Source organism: Nycticebus coucang, chromosome 1, assembly GCF_027406575.1.
Source record: "Nycticebus coucang isolate mNycCou1 chromosome 1, mNycCou1.pri, whole genome shotgun sequence".
NCBI classification, from domain to species: Eukaryota; Metazoa; Chordata; class Mammalia; order Primates; family Lorisidae; genus Nycticebus; species Nycticebus coucang.
This window is the reverse complement of record NC_069780.1, coordinates 125,501-151,692: the sequence shown is the minus strand read 5'-3', so window position 1 is coordinate 151,692 and position 26,192 is coordinate 125,501. Positions and strand designations below refer to the sequence as shown.

At 36.4% G+C, this 26,192-nt stretch overlaps 2 protein-coding genes and 1 pseudogene across 2 annotated transcripts in view; all 3 read left to right on the top strand.

Moving 5' to 3' along the window:
- UBA6 (ubiquitin like modifier activating enzyme 6) overlaps positions 1-26,192 on the top strand; it is a 79,242-nt gene that overhangs the window by 40,896 nt on the left and 12,154 nt on the right. Inside the window, exons 15-27 of the mRNA XM_053582363.1 lie at positions 689-756; positions 2,052-2,130; positions 3,978-4,058; positions 9,992-10,069; positions 12,966-13,147; positions 14,341-14,446; positions 16,970-17,059; positions 17,162-17,242; positions 17,981-18,109; positions 19,548-19,599; positions 20,088-20,151; positions 21,108-21,177; positions 24,129-24,200. Of these exons, the coding sequence (XP_053438338.1) occupies positions 689-756; positions 2,052-2,130; positions 3,978-4,058; positions 9,992-10,069; positions 12,966-13,147; positions 14,341-14,446; positions 16,970-17,059; positions 17,162-17,242; positions 17,981-18,109; positions 19,548-19,599; positions 20,088-20,151; positions 21,108-21,177; positions 24,129-24,200 (1,152 nt within the window). The remainder of the gene's footprint in view (positions 1-688; positions 757-2,051; positions 2,131-3,977; positions 4,059-9,991; positions 10,070-12,965; positions 13,148-14,340; positions 14,447-16,969; positions 17,060-17,161; positions 17,243-17,980; positions 18,110-19,547; positions 19,600-20,087; positions 20,152-21,107; positions 21,178-24,128; positions 24,201-26,192) is intronic.
- On the top strand, positions 5,847-8,037 carry LOC128569272 (suppressor of IKBKE 1-like). Its single transcript, XM_053571067.1, has one exon. The coding sequence runs from the start codon at positions 5,893-5,895 to the stop codon at positions 6,514-6,516; it is 624 nt and encodes a 207-aa protein (XP_053427042.1). The 5' UTR covers positions 5,847-5,892; the 3' UTR covers positions 6,517-8,037.
- On the top strand, positions 21,289-22,391 carry LOC128576060 (beta-catenin-like protein 1; annotated as a pseudogene).

The following is a 26,192-nucleotide window of genomic DNA, read 5'->3' as shown; positions in this document are numbered from 1 at the left end:
TTTTAAACAGAATACATTAATAAAAGTGTGGTTTAGATACAGCTATTAACATGAGAAATAAAATACTGTTATTAATATAGATTTTATGTTATAATTAATAAGTATTTGATCATGTTCAAATTTTAGCCATGTAAGTTACTTAAATGAAAGTGAGAGTAAGAATCAGTTCTTTTTTTCATTTACTTAAACTAATTGTTCAATAGTTTTAAAAATGCCAAAATATTGGTGTCCGAGATTATTTTCTCTATCGTGTACGTAGCTATAGATGACATATAATTTATCCAACCTGGAACATACATACAAAAGTAGGTACTTTCTTCTCAAAACGTAATAAAAAAATTGAATAGTGCTTCCAAAGATTTTATGTAGTTATAAAAAATAGATTTGGAGATGAAGTTTCCTTTGGTTTAAAATTAGAATATATCATCTTTAGGATGACTAAGTGACAACAATCAAGTTATATGTTTTTTAATAGTTTCTTCAGATTTTACATTTTTTTAATGAAAGAATGTAGTACTATATAATATATATTTAAAAATTATATTTTTAGTGTATTATTTTGCTCTAAATTGGTATTTGTAATAAGTTTTCCCTTAATCATTAAATAACTGTAGAAAAGAAGAACTTCTGTTCGTAGTAATTTAAGTTTTATACATAATAAATTGTGTTTTTAATCTTCTACTTTAAGTTATATCTTGAAGCAGCAGATATTGTCGAATCCCTAGGCAAACCTGAGTGCGAAGAATTTCTCCCACGGTAATACTGAAATTTCTGTTGCTTTTTCTTAGTTGAATAAGAAGCATATAGAGTTTAAAGAGTTTTTGTCTAAACATCCATTTGTTTTATCTTTTCTCCTAATTCATTTATTTTTGCAGTCATTTCTTTTCTACTTAAGAGTCATTTTAAGTATCATTATACTATATCTCTTTATTATTTTATAAGTAATGATCGCAAAGTTTAAATTGTATACAATGAGAATAGTTAGCATTTAAAATATCGTAACAATGTTAGATTAAAAAAATTTCTACTACCGTCTTTAGTCATTTTTCATCTTTTTTTTTTTTTTTTGGTAGAGACAGAGTCTCACCTTATCACCCTCGGCAGAGTGCTGTGGCCTCATACAGCTCACAGCAACCTCCAAATCCTTGGGCCTAGACGATTCTCTTAACTCAGCCTCCCAAGTAGCTGGGACTACAGGCGCCCGCCACAACGCCCGGCTATTTTTTTGTTGCAGTTTGGCCGGGGCTGGGTTTGAACCCACCACCCTCGGCATATGGGGCCGGCACCCTACCCGCTGAGCCACAGGCGCCACCCAGTCATTTTTCATCTTTTGCAATCATATATCTCTTACAGAGATTTATTCTCTCTAAAGTACACATTTAGAGATTTATTCTCTCTAGAGTACACATTTAGAGATTTATTCTCTCTAAAGTACACATTTCCCAAACTTCTGCTTCAATTTAAGTGGGTTAACAACTCCAGAGTCCATTCATACATTCCTCTAAGAAATTTTCCTAAAAACCTTTGGCTTAGAACAAATTTTTTTCTAAATAAACTGAAATTGACCTTCACTTAAATCATTTGGACTTAACACTATTAAGTCAAATGGAAAAGAAAAAATGGAGGCTGGGCGCCATGGCTCATACCTGTAATCCTAGCACTTTGGATGCTGAGGCAGGTAGATTGCCCTGAGTTCACAGGTTCCAGACCAGTGACCACTGAGCAAGAGTGAGATTCCCGTCTCCTGTAGTCCCAGCTATTCAGGAGGCTGAAGCAGGAGGATCACTTGAGCCCAAGAGTTGGAGGTTGTTGTGAGCTATGATTTCACAGCACTCTACTGAGGGCAACAAAGTGAGATACTGTCTCCAAAAAAAAAAAAAAACATATTTCTTTATGTCTTTTCTCCTTCAAATAAGAATTCATCTGATCGATTGGAAATACTTTTAAAGAGCATTCTATTCTTAAGTACAACATTAAAATATTAACCATAATGAAGCTAATCTTAATGTGTTTTGCTTTGCTGTTTCCTTGGTATACGATGTTCTCTTCAGAGGAGATCGGTACGATGCCCTGCGAGCCTGCATTGGAGACACTTTGTGTCAGAAGCTACAGAATCTAAACATCTTCTTAGTAAGTGATTGTAGGGATATGGAGTGTATTCGAACTGCTGTTGAATAGCAAGTTAGTTTAAAAAACAAATACAAGTCCAAGAAAGAGTATGAGCAGTTGTGATGGAGAACAGCCTACAAAGTTGGAGGTATTGTCTGCCCTTTACAAAAGTATTTGCTCTGAAGAATTAATAGATTTAAAATTAACATACAAATATGACAGTTTTGAAAATTAAATGATTTTCTAGAACTATATTTAAAATGGGGACTCATGTTTGGCTTTCTTCCCCACTGTATGAAGGAACATAGGCATAATTCTGTCTTTCTGAGTGTCTTAGTGAGCCATACAGAATGTTTCCCCATTAGCACAAAACCTCTCTTTCTGACATTTATTATCATAATACTGAAAATACTGGGTTTTGGTAATCTTTTTAAAAATGTTTTGAAAATCAGCTACTACTGAGCTTTTACATGCATATGGAATCTATTATCCATTTAAAGTAAAAAATGCTAGTAGAGAAGTCTTAAAATAGTTCTGTCCATCAAATGAGTTTTGAGAAATGTCTAAAAGTAAGGAGTCTTTTTTCATTAAAATGTACTAATGTTTTGTGCTGTTTGTTTCTATGTTATATAAAAGTGAGCCCAGTGTTTGACTTTCGGAATTTTTAGATGTTTTCTATTCAAAGGAATTGCAAATATTATCCTTTATTTGGTTTATTCTTTTTTTTTTTGAGACAATATTTAAGCCTATTAAATATTTTAAAGCAAAATGAAAGTAACAAATGTTCAGGTAATTTTTTTTTAATTAGTTTATTTTTATTGTTAAATCATAGCTGTGTACAGTGCAGTCAAGGGGTACAATGTTCTGGTTTCATATACAATCTGAAATATTCTCATCAAACTGTTCAACGTAGCCTTCATGGCATTTTCTTAGTTATTGTATGTAGGCATTTGTATTCTGCATTTAGTAAGCTTCGCCTGTACCCATTCTAAGATGCACTGTAGATGTGGCCCCACCCATCACCATCCCTCCACCAAAACCTCCCCCCTCCCTTCCCCTTCTTTGGCCCCTTCCCCATAGTCTTGTGCTATAGTTGGGTTATAGCCTTCATGTGAAAGCTATAATTTAGCTTCATAGTAGAGCTGAGTACATTGGATACTTTTTCTTCCATTCCTGAGATACTTTGCTAAGAAGAATACGTTCCAGCTCCATCCATGTAAACATGAAAGAGGTAAAGTCTCCATCTTTCTTTAAGGCTGCATAATATTCCATGGTATACATGTACCACAATTGCTAATGGAAGTTTTAGCCATTGCAATTAGGGAAGAAAAGGCGATCAAGGGTATCCACATAGGGTCAGAAGAGATTAAACTTTCACTCTTCGCAGATGATATGATCGTATATCTGGAAAACACCAGGGATTCTACTACAAAACTTTTAGAAGTGATCAAGGAATACAGCAATGTCTCAGGCTATAAAATCAACACCCATAAATCTGTAGCCTTTATGTATACCAACAATAACCAAGCTGAAAAAACAGTCAAGGACTCTATTCCTATCACAGTAGTGCCAAAGAAGGTGAAATATTTGGGAGTGTACCTAACAAAGGATGTGAAAGATCTCTACAAAGAGAACTGTGAAACTGTTCAGGTTATTTTAAAAAGTATGTACATGGGCGGCGCCTGTGGCTCAAAGCAGGTAGGGCACCAGCCCCATATGCCGGAAGTGGTGGGTTCAAACCCAGCCCTGGCCAAAAAAAAAAAGTATGTATTTACTGTACATTTGAAGAAAATTATGATGAAATTGCCCTTTAATAAGTAAACAGTCATATTATTTAACCTGATAAATGTCATTTTTCTCCTCCATAGGTAGGGTGTGGAGCCATAGGCTGTGAAATGTTAAAAAATTTCGCTTTACTTGGTGTTGGCACAAGCAAAGAAAAGGGAATGGTAAGATAGAAATTCCTGAGAGTTAAAAATTTGTATTTCTGTCATTGCCTTTTTTTTTTTTTTGAGCTGATCTTTTTCACCGCAAAGATCTGAAATATTTAAGGATAGAGCATTAAACTAGAAATTATAAGATTCTGATTCTCCTCTGACTACTTTTCAAAAATTATGTGACCTTGTGACAAATTACTTTAATTCTCTACTCCTCAATTTTCTTTGCTAATACTGTAAAACTGAAATTTGTACTACCTACCTTGTAACAGTATTGTGAAGATCAGATGAGAAAGGGCTTTGCAAACTTGAAACACATTATTGTTGTTGTTATTTGTATTAGGTAGTTTTTATTAGTTGTTAAATTTTTAAGATGAGAAATGCTAATATTAGAAAAATTCAGGTTGTGTGGGGTCCAGAATTATCTCATGTGAAAATGTGAGCAGAGAAATAAATATAACCAACTTAGGACCATTGAAACCTTCAGAGCTTTGATTGAAACAGATGTAGCACTATAGAAGGCAACACTTCATACCCAGAGCATGTAGGACTGGGCAGAAAAATACATCTCCAGTAAAGAAAATTCACACTGAAGAACGATAGTCCCCTAGAAAAAAGGAACCGTCTCAAGAATCAGTCAAAGAAAATAGAAGAATTAATTCCACAAGAACTATAGATGATAGAAGAGCTACTGACAGTAGTAGAATCTGCAGATAATAGAACAGACTTTAAAGTTAAAAATTGTCAAAGGTAAGGAGGAATAGAAATGAGAAAAAACAAGGCAATGAAATTTTTACAAAAAAATAATTTCTATGTAATCAGTAATGTTAAAATTTAGCTCTAAGCGAGAATAAACAAATATTAGTACCCAGAATATAGTTTAGAAAGATACCTTTCTTTTAATGAAGGATGATGCATTTGCAAGGTCTAATATAAGTCTAGTAGAATTTTCAGAGAACATGAAGATAATGGATAAGAAACAATGTATTTCAAGGATAATGACAGAAGTTCCCAGAGTTGAACAAAGACAAATGTTTTCAGATTGAAAAGATAAACAAGTCCCAAACAAATCAAAGACAAAGATAAAGACTGCGTACTAGACTTACCATCAGCAGTATATGCTAAAAGGTAACAGAAGGGTATCTTCACAGTACATGGGAAAATTACTGTCAAGCTAGATTTCTATACTTAGCTAAGTTAGCTTGCAAGAAGGAGGGCAAAGTCAAGATACCTGACAAGTAAAATGTTTAAAGATTATGCATAGTGGTTCTTACTGAAAGGACTGTTAGATAATGTGGTCAGTATATAAAGAAGAAGCAGAGGCATTTGTTGGAATTCTTAGATTTTTAAAGATTTTTAAAAATTTTTTAAACTTAAGATTTTTTAAAACTTTTAATTAAGTTAATACTGAGTGAGATGGTTAGAAATACGAGTAACTAAAATGTTGTTCACTGATACCATGGAAGGAAGACGGTGAGAGTTCCAACTTAAATAAATGAGATAGGAAATTGTTCAGGAACAGGACAGAGATTTTAATTAATTACATCTTAAATCACATGTACATGTTAAAATTTTGAGCATAGCCACATAAAAATAGACATGTGGCTTCTAGACCAGTTTGTGGGGCGGGAGGTTGTAATCTAGGAAACTTGATCAGTCCAGTAGAAGGCAGAAGTAGAGGAGAATAAAAAGTGAGAATGAAGGAGATGGAAGGAAAAGTTCTTATACATGTATCAGTAATCACAGTTATGAATTGATTAAGCTTTTGTGTTAAAAGATAGTTTTAATCTGAGGGAAGATTTGAGCAAATTGTACAGGTGAGCTGGACAGGGGACTTGCCGCCGATATGAGCTGCACCATGGAAAAAATCCTGACAGACGCCAAGACGCTACTGGAGAGGCTGCGGGAGCACGATGCAGCCGCTGAGTCACTGATGGATCAGTCGGCGGCCCTGCACCAGCGAGTGGCCGCTATGCGGGAGGCGGGGACAGCGCTTCCGGACCAGTATCAAGAGGATGCATCCGATATGAAGGACATGACCAAATACAAACCTCACATTCTGCTGTCCCAAGAGAACACACAGATTAGAGACTTGCAGCAGGAAAACAGAGAGCTGTGGGTTTCCTTGGAGGAACACCAGGATGCTTTGGAACTCATCATGAGCAAGTACTGGAAACAGATGTTACAATTAATGGTTGCTAAAAAAGCAGTGGGTGCTGAACCAGTCCTGAAAGCTCACCAGTCTCACTCTGCAGAAATTGAAAGTCAGATTGACAGAATCTGTGAAATGGGAGAAGTGATGAGGAAAGCGGTTCAGGTGGATGATGACCAGTTTTGTAAGATTCAGGAAAAACTAGCCCAATTAGAGCTTGAAAATAAGGAACTTCGAGAATTATTGTCCATCAGCAGTGAGTCTGTACAGGTCAGAAAGGAAAACTCAATGGACACTGCTTCCCAAGACATCAAATAACTGAATTCTGATGGCTAAAGATTATCTATCACGGAAGGGAATTACTATCTTCCCATTCAATTATTGTCCATTCGGTGTCTTGCCTCAAACTTGATTTAGTGTTGGTTTTAGAATTTCCATTCAGTATTGGCTGTCCACAAAACAGTTTTCAGGTGTATTAATGCAAATACACACTGAGTTTTACTACTACTTTCTCCAAAAGACTGCTTTTAATTTTCCTTTCTGGGACCTCAGTTTACGTAATCTGTGTTTTCAGGTCATTTTGTTTTTCATAACTCTGAAACTGAGCATTTTCTTATAAACCAGCAATTTTATTTTATATAGCATTATAAAATACACTTCTGAGGATTTTTAAAAGAGATCTAATTTTTTAAATCTATTTAGCATAAACTTGGATTTTTTTTCCATTTGAGAAAAGTAATAGTTCCACAGAACTAGTTGGGCGAGTCTCTGATTTGTAACGTCATTTCACCTGTGAAGGTTTAAGTCTCTCTGGTGCTGAGAGTTGGCACTTTGTGACCTGGTGTCTTTACTCTTTATTTGAGAGAACTACTGTTAGTCCCCAGTAAACATACGTGAAGTAAGTTAATGATTTTTTCTCAGTGCCAGTATAATTATCATATGTAAAGTTCATATTGTTCAAAGCTGAGAACTTGTCCTCTGTATGTGCATGCACATATGTGCACTTAATTCAAATGCTAAAAGTAGCTTTTATTTATTCTATTAAATATAAGTAGTCAAAAACAAAAAACACAAAGATAGTCAATTTTTCAATTGTGTTCTACTAAGAAATCTTCAAATTACATAGTTCATGTAGTGTGAAGAGGATATCATAAATTTATTCACATTCTAGTTCTTGGGTACTATATTCTACTGTTTAATTTGTATATAACTTCCATTTTATAGTTAAGAACCATCACTTGTGTGGATGTCTTTCATTACTAGCAATAGTGGTTGGTTTTTTATTTAAGAACCATTTTTCACACAGAAGTAGTTTCATTATTTAATGAGAGTTATTACATTCATAATGCTATATAGGCAACAACAGAGGAACATTTTTTTTTTTGTGATAGAGTTTCACTATGTTGCCCTCGGTAGAGTGCTGTGGTTGTAGTTGTCATTGTTGTTTGGCAGGCCTGGGCTGGGTTCAAACCTGCCAGCTCTGGTGTATGTGGCTGGCGCCTTAGCTGCTGAGTACAGGCGCTGATCCTAATAGAGGAACATAATTATTCAAATGCTCAGCAGTCAACTAGGTTCACTCATCAACTCATTCCCCTGTCGGTTTACTCAAATCTCAAATTGATAAATTACTTCCTGTTACACTATCTATTGAGATTTTCCAAAAGATAGTTGAAGTAATGGATGCTAAACCTGTCAGCATTTTTCAGTATAGCATCATAACTGCATGAGACACAGTATAAGAGTTTTTATATGTGATGTAAAATTTCTTTTTTACAGCTATAAAGAACAAACTCCAGTTAAAACAACACAGTGCCTCTAAGGTATCCTAAAAGCCCCTGATCCCACTAATACCAATGGATTTTTGCTTAGAGTAAGGGCATTAACAAATAGGTATATGTTATTCTAGATGTCCAACCTGCAGCATGCTGATTTAGTGAAGACTTTTTTAGCTTATCTGTGAATACAGAAAGTATTCACGGGCCTTTTCCTTGCTACTCATCTTTTATTAGTTTACTGTGGCCCAAGACTACTCTTATTCTTACAAAGTATTCTAGAGAAAAAAAAAAAGTTGGATACCCCTGTTTTAGAATCTGCCAAATTTGTTTGATGTCCTGCATAGAATTTGACTGAAAAACACTCCACCCCCAAGTATGAGCATTTTTAATTTTATTTCATAGGAGCCTTGAAATATGCCATAAGTCACCCCACAAGTCCATTTGGGAGGCAGGTAACCTATACCATTTGTCAGCCATGGTCAGGTTTCAGTGAAAATGATAAAGTAATCAAATGGGCTCATTAAGGTATAATATGGTGTCCTTTTATCTGCCTTGTGTTCTTTTAGGGTTGTTTATAAAGTTCTTTACATCTCAGGTATCAATGAATCTTCATGTTAACCTTTCCCCCTAGAATATAAAAAGCTTGAAGTATGAGTCTAAAGAGCTTTCAGTGGCGTACATAATATAAATTCTGGCTGGTGTTAATGCTATCATGATAATGTGTAGTTAGAAAACTGAGTCAGGGAGGAATGCTCTTCACATTGAATGGATTTTAAAGTTTCTTTTGCAGTGGACAGTGGAATTTGGTGTGTAAAATCTTAGTTCAAAATTATCTTTTCATTCAGATTAATATGAGGGTACAAACAGTTCAAAATTATCTTTTCTAATAAAAACCTCATTTTGAGGAAAAAAAGATAGTTTTAATCTTTCATAACATCCTTATGCAGAAATGTTGAAAATGCCAGGGAATTACCAGCTAAAATAAAATGAATGTAGGGCTGGGTGCAGTGGCTCACGCCTGTAATCCCAGCGCTTAGGCACACTGAGTGAGGCAAGAGGATCACTTGAGGCTAGGAGTTTGAGACTTCATCTGCACAAAAAAAAATTTTAAAACAGCCATGCATGATGGTGCACACTTATAGTCATAGCTAACCTAAAAACTAGGGCAGGAGGATTACTTGAGCCCAGGTGTTCAAGGCAGCAGTGAGCTATGACTGCCACTGCAACTCTAGTCAGGCTACCAAAGTGAAACACTGTCTCTTTAAAAAAAAAGCGTCTCAGGAAAAAAAAATCAATGTGTTTGTAAACACCAATGAGCATGTAACAACTGGAACACAGTCTGAGAAATACTGCACTTAGAGCAAGCTTGTTTAAAAACACTAGCTTAAATGACAAGTGTATTCTGAATACTCTTCAGATTATCTTGAATGTCTTTACTTCTTGCGTCCTTTAGGATGGGAGTCTTAAAGGACCAGCTGTACCCCTAGGAGCATGAAAACAGCCACAGACAGTACTTAACAAGTGTCATGACAGCGTTCCAGTAGGACTTTATTCACAAAAGCAGGCAGCCTGCCCAGAGGTTTGGAGACCTCTGCTTTAGCCAGAGTTCCTTTCAAATGGAAACTTTTAAGCATTATTCCCAAATTAGTTGAGATTAAGAATAAATATAAGTTTAGGAAGAAGAGCTAGCTCCTCTGTGGGTAACTCATTACATAGTTCTAAAAGGTGGTAGTGATCTTTATAGCCTCTGTTTTGTTATAAATAATTTTTTTTAAGTTTTGAACAGAAATTGGAGTCGGGCTCAAGTATTTTGTTTGATGTGTACTATGCTAAATGTTAAGTTCAATTAAATATAAAAGAGAAGTATTGGTAACCTTTTTTGAATATTTGTGTTATAACCCGTACTAGCCAAAATAATTTAGAATAATTCCTGGGGGTTATTTTAGTCATACCAAGCATAGCAAAATAGATTAAAATTTATCCGTAATGTAACTTCAGCTATTTTTTCTTGACATTAGGTTACAGTTACAGACCCTGACTTGATAGAAAAATCCAACTTAAACAGACAGTTCCTATTCCGCCCTCATCACATACAGGTATGTTGCTCCTTAGTCTTTTTAAGTCATCTATTGTCCTATACAAAAAGGAAGAGAGTTCCCTTTTTATAAATAGAATATGGGGATTGAATAAGCATAAAGTGTCCTTGATTAGAATTTCTTACATTATCAAGTAGTAGGAAGGACAAAATAAAAGTATGAAATTATTTTTAATGCAGAATATTGATTTTTTTTTTGAGACAGAGTCTTACTATGTCTCCCTCAGTACAGTGCTGTGGTGTCATAGCTCACAGAAACCTCAAACTCTTGGGCTTAAGCAATTCTCTGCCTCAGCCTCCCAAGTAGCTGGAACTATAGGCACCCAGCACAATGCCTGGCTATTTTGTTGCCATAGTTGTCATTGTTGTTTAGCCCAGGCTGGGTTCGAACAGGCCAGCCCTGGTATATGTGCCCGGTGCCGTAACCACTGAGCTACGGGCACTGCCCCAGCATATTGAGTTTTTCCTTGACTTTGGATATTAAAATCTGAGTTGTGAAACATGGGCAGTATTTGTTTACTTTGTCATCACTAACGTGTCTTTACATATTAATTTTAGAAAGAAGGTATATAGAGACAGTTTTTTTTTTTGAGACAGAGGCTCACTTTGTCACCCTAGGCTGAGTGCTGTGGCATCATTTCTCACAGCAACCTCAAACTCTTGGGCTCAAGTGATCCTCTTCCCTCAGCCTCACGAGTAGCTGGGACTGCAGCTGCCTGCCACAATGCCGGGCTATTTTTAGAGACGGGCTCTCACTCTAGCTCAAGCTGGTCTCAAACTTGTGAGCTCAGGTGATCCACTTACCTTGGCCTCTCAGAGTGCTGGAATTACAGGGTGAGCCACTGCACCTGACCTAGAAAGTTTTTCTTACTTTGAAGTTTTGATAGATCATAAATTTGGCACTTTTTTTTCTGGTCTGTTATAAAATAGGTAAAGTTTAGCACTTAAAATTTTTGTGCTCTTTTGATCTTATTTGACTATTTAAAAATCCCTTTTTATTGTAAAATAATGCTTGTTCTTGGTCTTTTTTATAGAGATCAAAATATTAAGTAAAGAAGCAGTGTTGATCAAGCAAATTTGCTTTAGAAATGTTTTTCTCTTTACTGTCGAACAAACTTGTGGCCAGTGTTAATAAGCTAAGCTTAGGGACATCATGAACAGAAAGTAACAAGCAGGAGGCACAGTAACCTTATCGCCTCACTTATCCACATGTAAAGGACAGAGGAGCAGAGTCTCATGGACTAAATGTTAAAAAATTTGTTTGCTTAACTTGGTGTATTTCACACAACTATAAAGGCTATTCTTATTTTGAGCTCTAATGAAGTTTTGAATTGATTATACACCGAGAATACTGAATGAAACATGTTAGTCTAACAGTGTGAAAAGAGACAGAAAACATTAAAACTAGATACATAAATTCTGACAGAGTGGTCTGGGAGAGGTGTCTTAAGCACATACAAACTTTGGTAGCACCTGACATGACACAGTGATTTAATAATGATAACTAAATTTCTAAATGAAAGAATGAGTTATATTTAGGGTATAGTAGTCTCCCTTACCTGAAGTCTCACTTTTCACACTTTGTTGTCTGTTGAGGATCTATCTCATGGACCCCAACCTGGGACAGTGATCAGCAAGGGAGACGGTGCTATAAAACTATGAGACTTTACATCAAACTATGGCAGATAGCTTGCAAGCCAGTAAGGGCATACATTGTTTTATGTGCCAAGCAGCAGCCTGTCCTGCTTCTCAGGAATCTTTTTGTTGGATACATAACAGAATATATGTGCAAGAATGCACAGCAAAGTTAAAAATGAGAGAGGGGAGATGACAGCCCCCCCAGGAAGGCTGGGTAAAGGGTAAACGGGGACACAGGATAATGGAACATGTAAAGCAGCCAGATAATGTATACAGGAAGAAGAGAAGGGGGGAAGCAAGTTTCGTCCCTGAGTTATCTTAACTTTCCTAACACAGTCTGCCTGTACTGCTGAATCCTCACACAAGGATAGTCATGTAGACATTCCCCTGACTTTCACCCTGAGTTGGAAGGCCCTTGAGGAATTCAGCCTGCTGTTTCCCACAGTTATCTATAGGAGACCATGGTCTGAAAATAGGTAGGTACAGTAAATACAAAAAGATACTGTATTTTGAGAGAGATCTCAGGCACATAACTCTCATTAAAGTACATGGTTGTAATTATTCTATTTCATTATTATTGGTATTCATCTCTTACTGTGCCTAATTTATAAAGTAAACTTTATCATAGATATATATGTGAAAACATCATGTTTAGAGGGTTTGATACTATCTGCAGTTTCAGGCATCCTTAGGAGCCGAATATATTCCCCGTGTATAAGGGGAAACTACTATACTCTTTGTTTTAAATAAAATTGAAACATAAGCAATAATCTTTGAAAATACTTCTACCCCATGTTAGTAACAGTTTTAAAAGATTTTAGTGCCAAATGTTAATCTGCCATACTCCTAAGAATTTATTTTCTGCAGAGATTCTACAGAATTCTAGATTGCTAATATTTTATTAAATTTGTTCTTATTTATTTATTTATTGTAGGCGCTTACCAAGTCAAACATTACTAGGGGAAAATGTACTTCTAATAAGACTTTCACCTATTATTTAAAAAACTTTCACATATTATTTTAAAAACTGAGGTAGAAGTTATTTAGATTTTTATTAATAATGTGTAAATTACTTGGACTAATGTGATTTATTAAAGGTAGTGTGACTGTAGTGAATATAATTTCCAGAAACCAAAAATATGAACTGGTCTCATTACTTGCACTTCATATGTACATTTTAAAGTGATAAGAATGTGTAAGTTCAATTATAGTTCTTTTTTGTGTGTTTAATATTCTTCCTGTTTTTGTTATTTGTTTAGAAACCTAAGAGTTACACCGCTGCTGATGCAACTTTGAAAATAAATTCTCAAATAAAAATAGATGCACACCTGAACAAAGTATGTCCGGCAACAGAGGCCATTTACAGTGATGAGTTCTATACCAAACAAGATATAATTATCACAGCTCTAGACAATGTGGAAGCCAGGAGATATGTAGACAGGTATGTTCCTGTTTCCCACTTCTGTTTCCCACAGCTACTTACTGAATTTTCTGATTATTCTTTGTACTCCTCTTCCTGTACTCCTCACACCCACAAAACCTTTGGTGATTTCTCATCATATTTAGAATAAAATTGAAAACTGTAACATAGACTAAATTTTTCCATAGAGTACCTGCCGCCTGGCTGCCCTCTAGCTTACAATTCACGTCCTCCCTGATTTCTCTTCTTCCAGCTACACCTGCCTAAGTGGCCGTTAGTGCTTCTTTACTTCAGGAACTTGTACATGCTGTCATTCTTAAGCCTCAGAAATTTCTATTTTTCTTGGTCAAAAACTCCTGACCTCAAATCTGCCTACCTCCAAGTTTAGGTCCCCCCCCCCCCCATCCTCCAGATTCAGCCTAAATTTCTTTTAACAGTCTTTCTTTAACCCCTGAATTCTAAGTTAGCTCTCCCTATGATGGTCTTTCACAGCAGTCTGTACTTTTTCCTTCATAGCACTTACTTGTATGGATATGTATGTTTATTTGAATTTTTTCTTCAGTAAATCATGCATCCAGGGACATTTATTTTCCATCACTGTATCCTCAGTACCCAACACATGATGTCATTTAGTAAATATCGTTAAATGAGTAGATGAGTGTAAATGCACCCTACATAAGCTCTTACATCATTTTATAACTCCTTAATGTTAGGCTGTTCGATCAGATGTGTTAGCAGAGGAAAATCTATCAATCAAAAAAACAATGAAATGTTTGTAATCTTGGGCAAAAGAGGAAAAAAGAAAATTTGAAGAAATTGAAGTGTGAAAAATAAGTATTATATATAAGTAGATAGAAATAAGGTTAATATTTTTTGTGATACAGTAAATATTGAGAAGACATGTAGGGTAGAACGTGTACCAAAGAAGAAATAGAAAGCAAGAGAAGAAAGGGTGATAAGTTAAGAATTAACATAGAGATAAAAGTTAATAAAGCCCAAGATTTGTTAGTACTAGTTGTAGTAGAAGAGAAGGACAGAAATGACTAGGTTGACCAACAAACAGTGGGTTGTTTGATAGTGATGTTTTCTGTAAGACTACGTTCAAGTCAAGAGGGATCAGTGTGTGTAAAGGTCAACAGGCAGTGATAGGATATCCTTTGCTCACATCGTTACTGCTCACTTATAAGTTTTTGACCTATTATCTTTTCAAATAGCCGTTGCTTAGCAAATCTAAGGCCTCTCCTAGATTCTGGAACAATGGGCACGAAGGGACACACTGAAATTATTGTACCTCACTTGACCGAATCTTATAATAGTCACGTAAGTGGATCAGTATTTTAAAGTAAATGTCTGTCGTCTTTATATCTCGTTTTTTTGTCTTCATCAGTCAACAAATTTGATTAGGCTTGCCTCATTCTTTGGATTGTGCTTTGTAGTTATGTCCATTCCTATGTCCACGTGTATTTCTAAAAATGTAATTGAACATGTTATTTTTTTATCAATATTTTGTGCCTCCTTAAAAGAAAGAAAAATATGCTGTACATTCCTAAACACACACAAACTTATGTCTGGTCCTTATATTGAAAAGGGAACTATCAACGAGGATGTTACATTCACTTGCTGACCTTTTAATTTTGTTCTATCAGATGTCAACTAGCATGTGGAGGGTAAGAAATTAGGATGGTCTTTGTGTGCTCACACCTGGTGCTTTCTTCCATTAAGAATTTGCACCCAGGGCGGCGCCTGTGGCTCAGTGAGTAGGGCGCCGGCCCCATATGCCGAGGGTGGCGGGTTCAAACCCAGCCCCGGCCAAACTGCAACAACAACAAAAAAAAATAGCCAGGCGTTGTGGCGGGCGCCTGTAGTCCCAGCTACTCGGGAGGCTGAGGTAAGAGAATCGCTTAAGCCCAGGAGCTGGAGGTTGCTGTGAGCTGTGTGATGCCACGGCACTCTACCAAGGGCCATAACGTGAGACGCTGTCTCTACAAAAAAAAAAAAAAAAAGAATTCGCACCCAAGCAGGCATTATCAGAAATATCTGCAAAACTTGGTCAAAGGGCAAGACCAATGACCCACACAAAATCTTACTGAGGAATGAGATTCTTCAGAGGTGGGACCAAGCTTTCAATATACATACATTTTGATATAGATGGAACTTTAAGACCTTCACAAATGATTCTGAGATACTGTCAAAATTGAAGCTACTGATCTAGAAAAAGCCTAATTGTAGGCTTTACAATTTGAAAAAAGATCAACCTAAGTTAAATAATTAAGAGAATATTATTTTTGCAAGCATAAGTATCTCTTCATCTAATGGGTATATTCAGTAAAATTTCTTTTATTTTTTGAGACAGATTGTCACTCTGTTGCCCTTGGTAGAGTGCTATGGCATCATAGCTCACAGCAACCTCAAACTCTTGGGCTTAAGCAATTCTCTTGCCTCAGCCTCCCAAGCAATTGGGACTACAGGTGCCCGCCACAACACCAGGCTATTTTTTGTCACCAGCACTCTAACATTACTGAGCTTGGGCGCCAAGCGTGTTCAGTAAAATTTTTCAGTTTATATAAAGATTATTTTCCCATGTATTGTCATGAAATTATAAGTTAATTTAATATAATGAAACTATATTAGGCTACATTGACAACTCTAATTTGAAGATTAGCTGGAGAAAATCATGATATGTTGGGTATTAGAAGATTTTCGAATAGGCAGTATTATAAAATTCTTGAAGTTACCTTGATTTATTCATTCAGTTGCATCTTTTCTAAAGCTTCAGTTCTTCTGACTTCATACTCATAAAAACCAGTATTTAATACTCTTCTGGCTTTCTTCTTTGACTTATAAAATATTTAGTGATGTTTCATAGGTCAGTGAGCTAGAATATAAATCTCTAAGTAAAAAGAGTCAAAGTGAATCATTTTCGATTGGGTAAACCAATATGCCTAGGCTAAATGGACCCTGTACGAGAATATGGATTTCTTCAGTGGTATTTTAGGCATTTGCGACAACCTAGGCATTTGCCATTTGTTAATACATGTTTTCGGTAAGAAACTATACCAAGTCACAGGACATATTATCCCCTGTTCACAATTTTTTTTCCTCCATGAAGAAGTTCATGGTATACTGACCTAAACATATCCCCATTACATTGTGGGTTCTTGAATTACTTTTCAAAGTAGATAGTATTATAAAATTTTATTTATTTATTTATTTTTTAAATTTTTGGGTGGAGAGAGTTTTACTACCTTGCCCTCGGTAGAGTGCCATGGCACACAGTTCACAGCAACCTCAAACTCTTGGGCTTCAGCGATTCTCTTGCCTCAGCCTCCCAAGTAGCTGGGACTACAGGCGCTCGCCACAATGCCCAGCTATTTTTTGTTGTTGTTGTTGTTGTTATTGTTGTTTGGCAGTCCCAGGCTGGATTTGAACCTACCAGCTCTGGTATATGTGACTGACGCCTTAGCTGCTGAGCTATAGGCACTAAGCCTATTATAAAATTTTAAATGTCACCTTACTTTTTGGAGAAAAATATCACTTATGTATGGTATTCTGCCATGAGTGCTTCATGGCACTCTAAATGAGTGCATAGGTAATAAATGGGATTCATATTTATCATTACAGTAATTGTTCATGTTTATCATTATATTGCTTATTAACAAATAGATTAAATGTCCAAAGAATTAACTTTTCCTCTTATTGCCTAAGAAAGTATATAAAAGTATGGTTGGATTTTATTTATTTTGGATTTATTTTTTTTAATGGTCTAGAGCTTAAAAGTAAATTCAATCAATAAAAATTTATCATTGTGTCTCTTAATACGTATTATCATATCTTATAAATTAGCGGGATCCCCCAGAAGAGGAAATACCATTTTGTACTCTGAAGTCTTTCCCAGCCACCATTGAGCATACTATACAGTGGGCCAGAGATAAGGTAAAGGTTAAAAGGAATTTTATTTTCTTTTTAAAGGAGAGAAGGCATTTCCAACTTTAAATAGACTTCTATTTATAACTTTTATTTTCTCTTACCTTACAGTTTGAAAGTTCCTTTTCCCATAAGCCTTCGTTATTTAACAAGTTTTGGCAAACCTACTCATCTGCAGAAGAAGTCCTGCAGGTAGTACATTTTTATATAAATTTTTAATACCCTGTATGAATATAATCTTATTTTAAGTTGCCTGCAAGTAATTCATTTTGCCTCCATAAAAAGAGATTTTACCATTGTTATTGTACACAGAAAAATGAAGTGATATATCAAGAATCTTGAAATTATGTCACACATGACCTTTCTTTTTTCTTTTAAGTTTTGTGGAACTATATGAAACTGTTAATATTTGACCATGTTTGGCCTACAAAACAGCAATTTAAATGCTTCTATCTGTAAAGATGTGATGATGGTAGGAGGGATACAAACAATAAAAGGGCTTCTTAGGCCATTCCGAAGTTGAGGTAAATTCTAGTGAATATTTTGTGAGGAGACAGTAATCTTTCAGACTTATTACTCTCATAATGTGAACAACTTCAAAGATGCTTTCTTACTTTAATCCTGTACAAAGAAGGCCAGTTTTTAGCATCAAATATTATTCATAGCACTTCTTATAGTAAGTACATACATAGAACTGATAACTTAAAATTTCATGTGCTATCTCCTCCCAATTCCCCTTCTGTAAAAACAGAAAGGAAAGGAAAGAAAGAAAAAAAGAGAAAGGGAGGGAAAGGAGTGTAAAGTGAAAAAGTAAAAGCTTAAAATACATGAGCTGGCACATGAAACTAATGTGGCTCTTGCTTTTCAAAGATGGGGTATTTGTGTTTTAAATTGGAAGTATATTCAGTTTTTTTTTCTCTCCCATTTTAGAAGATACAAAGTGGACACAATTTAGAAGGCTGTTTTCAAGTTATTAAATTACTTAGCAGAAGACCTAGAAATTGGTCCCAGTGTGTAGAATTAGCAAGACTAAAGTTTGAAAAATATTTTAACCATAAGGTATGTATACATTGTGAGTTGAGACATTTCGAAAAGGTCTGACCTTGGCTCATTTCATTATTACCAAATTAACTTAAAATATGTACTGTATTTCATAAAGCTTTTCAGAAATAACTAGTACGTTAGGTGAGAACATGCGCTGGGCACACAACTAATTCATCTTTGAGTGTTACTAATTAAAGAATACGTTTAGATGCCACTTCTTGGCTTGTTACCTGTGTGTTTGTGGATCCTTTTATGTTCTGGCTCTTACCTATCAGAATATAAGATTCTTTTTTCTTTTGGAGACAGAGACACTCTCTCTATGCCTGGGTAGAGTCCTGTGGAATCAGAGCTCACAGCAACCTCATAAACTTCTAGGCTCATGCAATCCTCTTGTCTCAGCCTCCCAAGTAGCTGGTATTGTAGGCACCTGCACAACACCCACCTAGTTTTTCTATTTTTTATTAGAGACTGGGTTTTGCTCGTGCTTAGACTGGTCTCGAGTAGTCTGCCTTCCTTGGCTTCCCAGTTTGCTAGGGTTACAGACTTGAGCCACTGTGCAGAAAATAAATCAAGTTCATCTTTTTTTTTTTTTTTTTTTGGCCGGGGCTAGGTTTGAACCTGCCACCTCCGGCATATGGGACCGGCGCCCTACTCCTTGAGCCACAGGCACCGCCCAAGTTCATCTTTTTAAAAAACCTTTTGATTACACTTTTCCAGTCCTCTCACTTTCATTGTGGCTCTGCACCTTGGAAACATAATCTGTTCTCCTGGCTAATGTTGCTTCTTTCCCCTTGCTGTTCAGATTGTTCTTACCATGATTATCAATGATCTCTTTATTTCAAAATATAATTTTTTTAGTTCTTCTCTCAGATTTTTTTCAAACTTCAATATTGAAAATATTTAGCCATTGAAATGGAGAGTAAATAATATAATGAACCTTAACGTAATTATTATTTACCTATCAGCCAGATTTAACAGTTATCAGTTCGTACATCCTCTCACTCATATGCAGCCTTCCCCAAAAGATTTTGAAGCTAATTTCAAACATCATATAATTTCACAATACAAAGTACTATGTATTTTGTCTGGTATCATTATTTAAGGATTACCTCTTCGAAAACAGAATGGTATGTAAAATATACCATCATTTGTGTAAAAAGGAGTGAAATAATTCTGTGTTTGCTATAGATGCTTCTCCCAGAAAAAAATATGTACGTACTGGTAAAAAATGACAATAGAGGTTTTTCCAGGTGTGAAAGGCAGTGATAGGAGATTGGACAAATGGGACATGGGGTGGCTGCGAGACTTCACTGTGTGTATTGTAATGTGGTGATTTTTGACACGTGTGTATGTTAACTACACGTAAAATTTTTTAATTTTTACTTTTAAAAAATATTTTGCCTCAGATAATATTAAGTAGTGAGTTTCTTCAATTCATTTTTTTCCCTTTTAGGCTCTTCAGCTGCTTCACTGTTTCCCTCTAGACATACGGTTAAAAGATGGTAGTAAGTATAACTACTGAGAAATCTTAATGTAATTTATTACTGGCTACATACATTGAAAATAATATTTGAAAGTACCTCAAGAATGGAAGAAAAAGTACCCAATGTACTCAGCCCTACTATGAAACTAATTTAGGGCTTTCACATGAAAGCTATGACCCAGTTACAACCTAAGAATAAGGGGAAGGGAGAAAGGGAGGGGAGGGAGGGGGGAGGTGGGTGGAGGAAGGAGGATTGGTGGGAATACACCTGCGGTGTATCTTATAAGGGTATATGTGAAACTTAGTAGATGTGGAATGTAGATGTCTTGGCACAATAACTGGGAGAATGCCAGGAAGGCTGTGTTGACCATTGTGATGAAAATGTGTCAAACGGTATATGAACCTAGTGTGTGGTGCCCCATGATCATATCAATGTACACAGCTATGATTTAATAGTAAATAAATAAATAAATAAAAGAAAAGAAAATAATATTTGTATATTTTTTTTAGGTTTGTTTTGGCAATCACCAAAGAGGCCTCCATCTCCAATAAAATTTGATTTAAAGGAACCTTTGTGAGTATTTATATCTAGTTTATATGTGTCCTTATTGTAATTTTCTAACTATAAATTGCCGAGTGAAAACCTTAAGCTCTTTAAGTTAAATTATTTCGTTCCTATTATCGCATTCTGGCCTACAAAGCCAGCTACAACCCTCTCCCACAAAAATGTGAATCTATTTACTTACTTTGTAAATAACCTCCATTTTTGTAAGAATTATCTACTCTAAGGTAAAACCAAAGTCACCTCTTTGTCTTTATCCATAAAGTAAAATGACAATAAATGTTTTTATATTTAATGCTAATATATAAGCATCTTTGTTATATAGAGGAAAAAACAATTGCTGAATATCTGCCTAAATAATCTCAAATTACTTTTCAGAGAAGTCTCTGCTTAAATACTTAGATACACTATTTTAGACACACATTAGATTAACACTGATGTGTATATAGATTAAATATTTAGTCAGTCTTTCACTAACTTCCCTTTTAAGAAATAACTCAGTGCTTAATTTTCTCATCTGTTTTTTGTTTTAGTCTTCCAGTCACCTTACCTAAACCACTTCTCCTATAAGAATTTATTTTTTCGTGTTTTTAAACAAACTTGTTTGCTCAGTTTAAATCTGATATATACTCTTTAAGACCAAATGAATTGTATTTTCTTATGAATTTTCTTTAACTAGTCTTATTTTTTTTCTGCCTCTGGCCCCTCTGTTCTCTTCCTAAAGTAGTCGTGGTCACTGCCCGGATATTAGTATTTTTGATGGCAAACATTTGATTTCTTCTTTATGACTTCACCAGAATTTCATTGTCTTACTTTTAAAAAAATAATCCTGTAACAAATAATCCTATACAAAATTCTGGTAGTTTTCTTTAAACTACATTTTAAAGGTTATATATAGTTCCTAATGAGTTAAATATCATCTTTAAAACTATGCATTTAAACTTTGCTTTATTTTTTCATTTCAAAAGGCACCTCAGTTTCCTCCAGAATGCTGCAAAACTGTATGCTACGGTATATTGCATTCCATTTACAGACGAGGTAAGATGCTCTTTAAAGCCCTAGCAAGTGGTATAAAACTAGTGTTAGAAGGAGGAGACTAGGAGCAAGTGGGGGGAACTAGTGTACCAGTTGTTGGCTGGGCCAGGGACCATGGCTATTATAGAAAACATGGCAGAGTTCCAACCTGAGTTGTGTACAGATAGTGCCCAGCAGGGTCTTCTGCAGTAGCTATTGAAGAGGCTGAAGACAAAGATGCCTTTAGATGCCAACAAACCATGCTGCATTGACGTGCTGGCCGTATTGCTCCAGGACAACAACCATAACAGGGAATTGCTTGGGGAGCTGGACAGAATCAATGTGCTTCTTCAGCAGTTATCCGTGTTTAAAAGACACAATCCTAGCACAGCTGAAGAGCAGGAGATGATGGAGAATCTGTTCAATTCGTTCTGTGCCTGCCTAATGCTCAGTTCCAATTGCGAGTGCTTCCTGAAGGGTGACGGTCTTCCACTGATGAATCTCATGCTCAGGGAAAAGAAGATCTCCCAGAGCAGTGCCCTGAAAGTGCTGGACCATTCTATGATTGGGCCCAAGGGCACAGACAACTGTCATAAGTTTGTTGACATTCTTGGCTTACGAACCATCTTCCCCTCTTTATGAAATCTCCCGGGAAGATCAAGAAAGTGGGAACCACTGAGAAGGAACATGAAGAACATGTCTGTTCGATCCTGGCTTCCCTCCTGCAGAACCTGAGAGGGCAGCAGCAAACCTGGCTTCTGAACAGATCCACTGAAAATGACAGTGAAAAGGTTGATAGACTTATTAATAGAGTTGCATTTTAAATATATGAATGCAATGCAGCTATCAGACAAGACCATTGAAGGGGAAAAACAACACATGGTCCGGCATGGAGAGATCATAGATAATGACACTGAGGATGAGTTCTACCTCCAGTGCCTGGATGCAGGGCTCTTTGTTCTCCAGCACATCTGTTACATCATGGCTGAGATCTGCAATGCCAACGTTCCCCAGATTTGCCAGAGGGTTCACCAGATCCTGAACATGCAAGGAAGCTCCATCAAAATTGTCAGGCACATCATCAAGGAGTATGCAGAGAACATCGGGGACAACCGGAGCCCAGAGCTCCAGGAGAACAAGCAGAAGCACATCCTGGGCCTGCTGAAGAACTTCTAGAGGCCCGTTGGCCGTGTGCACTGTGGACTTGTGGCTTTCCTCCAAGAAACAGCTCCAGACTGCTCTGTGGAGCTTCTGGACAAATTAAAGCTAGTTTTGGTATCCCTGGCCCGAAAAAGAAAAAAGAAGTAGGTGACTAGTCAGCTAATTGCGTCAAACTGTGTTTATGTGTTATAAGAATACTTTTTTTTTTTTTTGAGACAGAGTATGTCGCCCTCGGTAGAGTGCCATGGCTTCACAGCTCACGGTAACCTCAAACTCTTGTACTTAAGTGATTCTCTTGCCTCAGCCTCCCATGTAGATGGGACTCTAGGCACCTGCCACAGTGCCCAGCTATTTTCTTGTTGTAGTTGTCATTATTTGGCAGGCCTGGGCTGAGTTTGAACCCCCAGCAGCCCCAGTATATGTGGCCAAAGCCCTAGCCGCTGAGCTACAGGTACCAAACCCTATAAGAATACTTTCTAATAGAAGCTTTTCATTTTGTTGTATTGTTCTTTCCAACATAGCAGAAGCTAAAAGCTCATTGCCGTATTAATAAGTAGAAGACAGTTGAATTTTTCTTTCCAAATTTAGTTAAACAACAATATTTGTAACTAATACTCTTTATTTTTAAAATATTTATAGCCTGTTTATCAGTTTCAGTTATCCTAATTATTCTGAAAGGCCAAAGTGAACCATTTCATAGCAATTTTAAAATATTCCTTAGAGAGGCCGGGCGTGGTGGCTCACACCTGTAATCCTAGCACTCTGGGAGGCTGAGGTAGATAGATTGCCTGAGATAACAGGTTTAAGACCACTCTGAGCAAGAGTGAGACCCCATCTCTAAAAATAGCCAGGAGTTACGGCAGGCGCCTCTAGTCCCAGCTACTTGGGAGGCTGAGGCAAGAGAATCACTTGAGTCCGAGAGTTGAGGTTGCTGTAAGCTGTTGACACCATAGCATTCTACTGCGGGTGACAAAATAAGATTCTATCTCTAAATAAATAAATAATCTAATACAGTTTTGTTTGAAAGGTAGATCTGCATTAGTGAATTCTTCCTCACAAATTTATATTAGAGCTATGTAAACTGCGATGCTAAATGGAGAAATATGAACCAAGTCCATAATTAACAGTGGCATTTTGGATCCTGATAAAAATGCTCGTTATAGATTAATTCTTTTTGGAATTAAGGCAAATAAAGTATACCTGGTATACTTTAAATGTCTGGTAAAAATTGATGGCATTCGGTCTGACATTCTTTCTGTGAAAAGCATAGTAGTTTTGTGGTAAGAACAGTAGTTAAATATTGGCTCTTCCTAAACAGCTTCCTAGTAATGAATGTGGACCTGATAGCCTTAAATTTATCTGCGTTCATTTTGAAGCATTTAAATATTTTCTTATTTCTCAAGGTATGAATTCCATTTACTTATTTATTTATTTTATTTATCAAGTATAACTTTGCGGAAATTTATAAAAAATTGAAGCTAATGAAATGGCAGATAATCCCTGATTTCAAGGCACTTAGTCTTATATTCAGAACCAGTTATAAAATTACCTTTTTAGAAATTTGAAGAAAGAATTAAGATTGCAGGTTTGTTGACTAATAACTACTGTTTCACCCCTCAACTACCCTCCTCGAATAACATTTATAGATGACGTTTGTATAGAAATAAAGGTAAATGAGTTAAATGGATGTGGTGTAAATATTCAGGTGATAATGATTGAAATATTTTAATATGATTAAGGACCTTTTATAAGATGTTCTTAGCTCTAGAATTCAGAAATAGAATATCTTTGTTGATTGCTTTTTTAAAAAACAGGACTTATCAGCAGATGCCCTCTTGAATATTCTTTCAGAAGTAAAGATTCAGGAATTCAAACCTTCCAACAAGGTATGTTTAAAAATTCCAGATAGTTTACCAGATAGTTCTTAGTCTGTATTCAGAATGCTGAACCTGGAAAATAGCATAATAGACAGTCTTCCCTGTGGATGTCTTATGCCAGTCAGGTGGAGATGGATTAAAGAGAGAAGTGCCAAAAGCCTATAACAAGGCAGTGTGGACATGAGCGTTGAGAAGAAGAGCAATAGGAGAAAGAGATGAAGAATGACGAGGCCAGGCATGGTGATCATGCCTATAATCCCAGCACAATGAGAGGATCACTTGAGGCCTTTAGTTCAACACCTGCCTGGGCAACATAGTGAGACCTGGTCTCCATTTACAAAAAAAAATCATCCAGGTGTGATGGTGCTGATTGTCCCATTCACTCTGGAGGCTGAATCAGCAGGCCCGCATGAGCTTGGGAATTCAAGTCTGCAGTGAGCTGTGATTGTGCCACTGCACTCCAGCCTGAGCAGCCAAGTGAGACCTTGTTTCAGGAAAAAAAAAAAAAGCGATGGAGCTAGTGTTGTCATATATGGATTGGAAGGGGGAAAACTCCTTATAATGGTGACATGTGAGCAGAAAACTGTCGGAAGTGAAGAGATCAGGGAAAAGAAGTGCAGCTGTAGGAGCTAACAGAAAACAGGTGAGGGGACGGGGAGACTGTGAAATCAGAGAGGCAGTTGAGGTTGTGATTAGTACTTCATGCTCCACTGAGAGATGAGAAGCCCGTGGAAGATTTTAAGCAGAGGAACGAGATAGTCTGACTTATATTTAGGAAGATGAGGTGACTCTGGCTGTTGTGTGAAGAATGATTTTATGTGACACAAAAGAGCAAGCCAGAAAGGCTATTAGGAGATGATTGAAATGTGTAGGAGGGGGAGATAATGATGGCTTGAATGAAGTAGCAGGTAACAGGAAAGTGAAGATAAAAGTTTGGATTCTGTATCTATTTTACTACAGCCCTTTTTAGGAAAATTGGAGTTGTTATTTTCTTAGTTGAAATTATAAGGAAGCTTAGCAGCTCAGAATGAGGGGATAGAAAGGTAAAGGAAATTAGAACAGAAAAGAGTATGAAATAATTTTTCCAGTTTGCTGGAAAGATGTAGTAACTTTGCAAGACAATAGTTGAGAACCTACTTAATGTTAACCTGCTGGGTGTGTTCTGCTAAGCTCAGTTGTAAAAGAGATCTCCACCTTTTCTGCAGTTACCATTTGCTATGTAGGTGCTGTTGTGTTGCAGAAGAGATGGAAATTGGGACATTTGAAGCAAATATATTGGAAAGAGATAAGGGAGTATTAATAAAGATGGTATGTGAAGTTTAGGCAGAGTTAAGAAAGTTTGAAAATAAGAAACATTTTCACTTTTTTATATGAGCAGTATATACCTTTTTTGTATACACTCTAAAAATCATCCACAAAACAGCCTTCTCTTCCCCTTACCCTCCAGCTATACACAATTTCTGAGTGATGACTATCTCCCCATATTGTTCAGGAGAGAAATAGTTTGTGCAGTCTCCAACACTGCTTTTATTTTTGGGAAAAGGAAGACTTGTGTGCAATTAATTTTGCACAAATACATGGGTTTGCTGAATGAAATGTCTGTGACTTGTAGTCTACAAAGAATAAAAATACAGTGGGGATAAACAGCGGTCCCAAATGAAGAAGGCGGGTAGCCCACACTGCCAACACTGCTCATGCTTCAGTCTGTTTTCTGGTTTGCATTACTTCTGTTTCTGTGTTAAAATTTGGGAGTAATACATTTCCCTAAGCAGGTCAGCTGCAGTTCTCATATGAATTACAGAGTTGGTAACAACTCCCTTACGCTCACACTAGAGCTTCAGCTCTATACTTCCAGTTACAGCCGAAAGTGTCTGCTGGGGATTCGGCAAACAAGAGGTTTTGCTTCCTTGACTCCTTAATATTTCTTACATGCTTGTAATAATGTTTAATCTGCAAAACCATGATCTTATTGTATTTTTTAATAATAAATAGTACTTTAAG

Coding starts and splice junctions, on each gene's coding strand:
- LOC128569272 (XM_053571067.1), top strand. CDS start 5,893: ATGAGCTGCACCATGGAAAAAATCCTGACAGACGCCAAGACGCTACTG.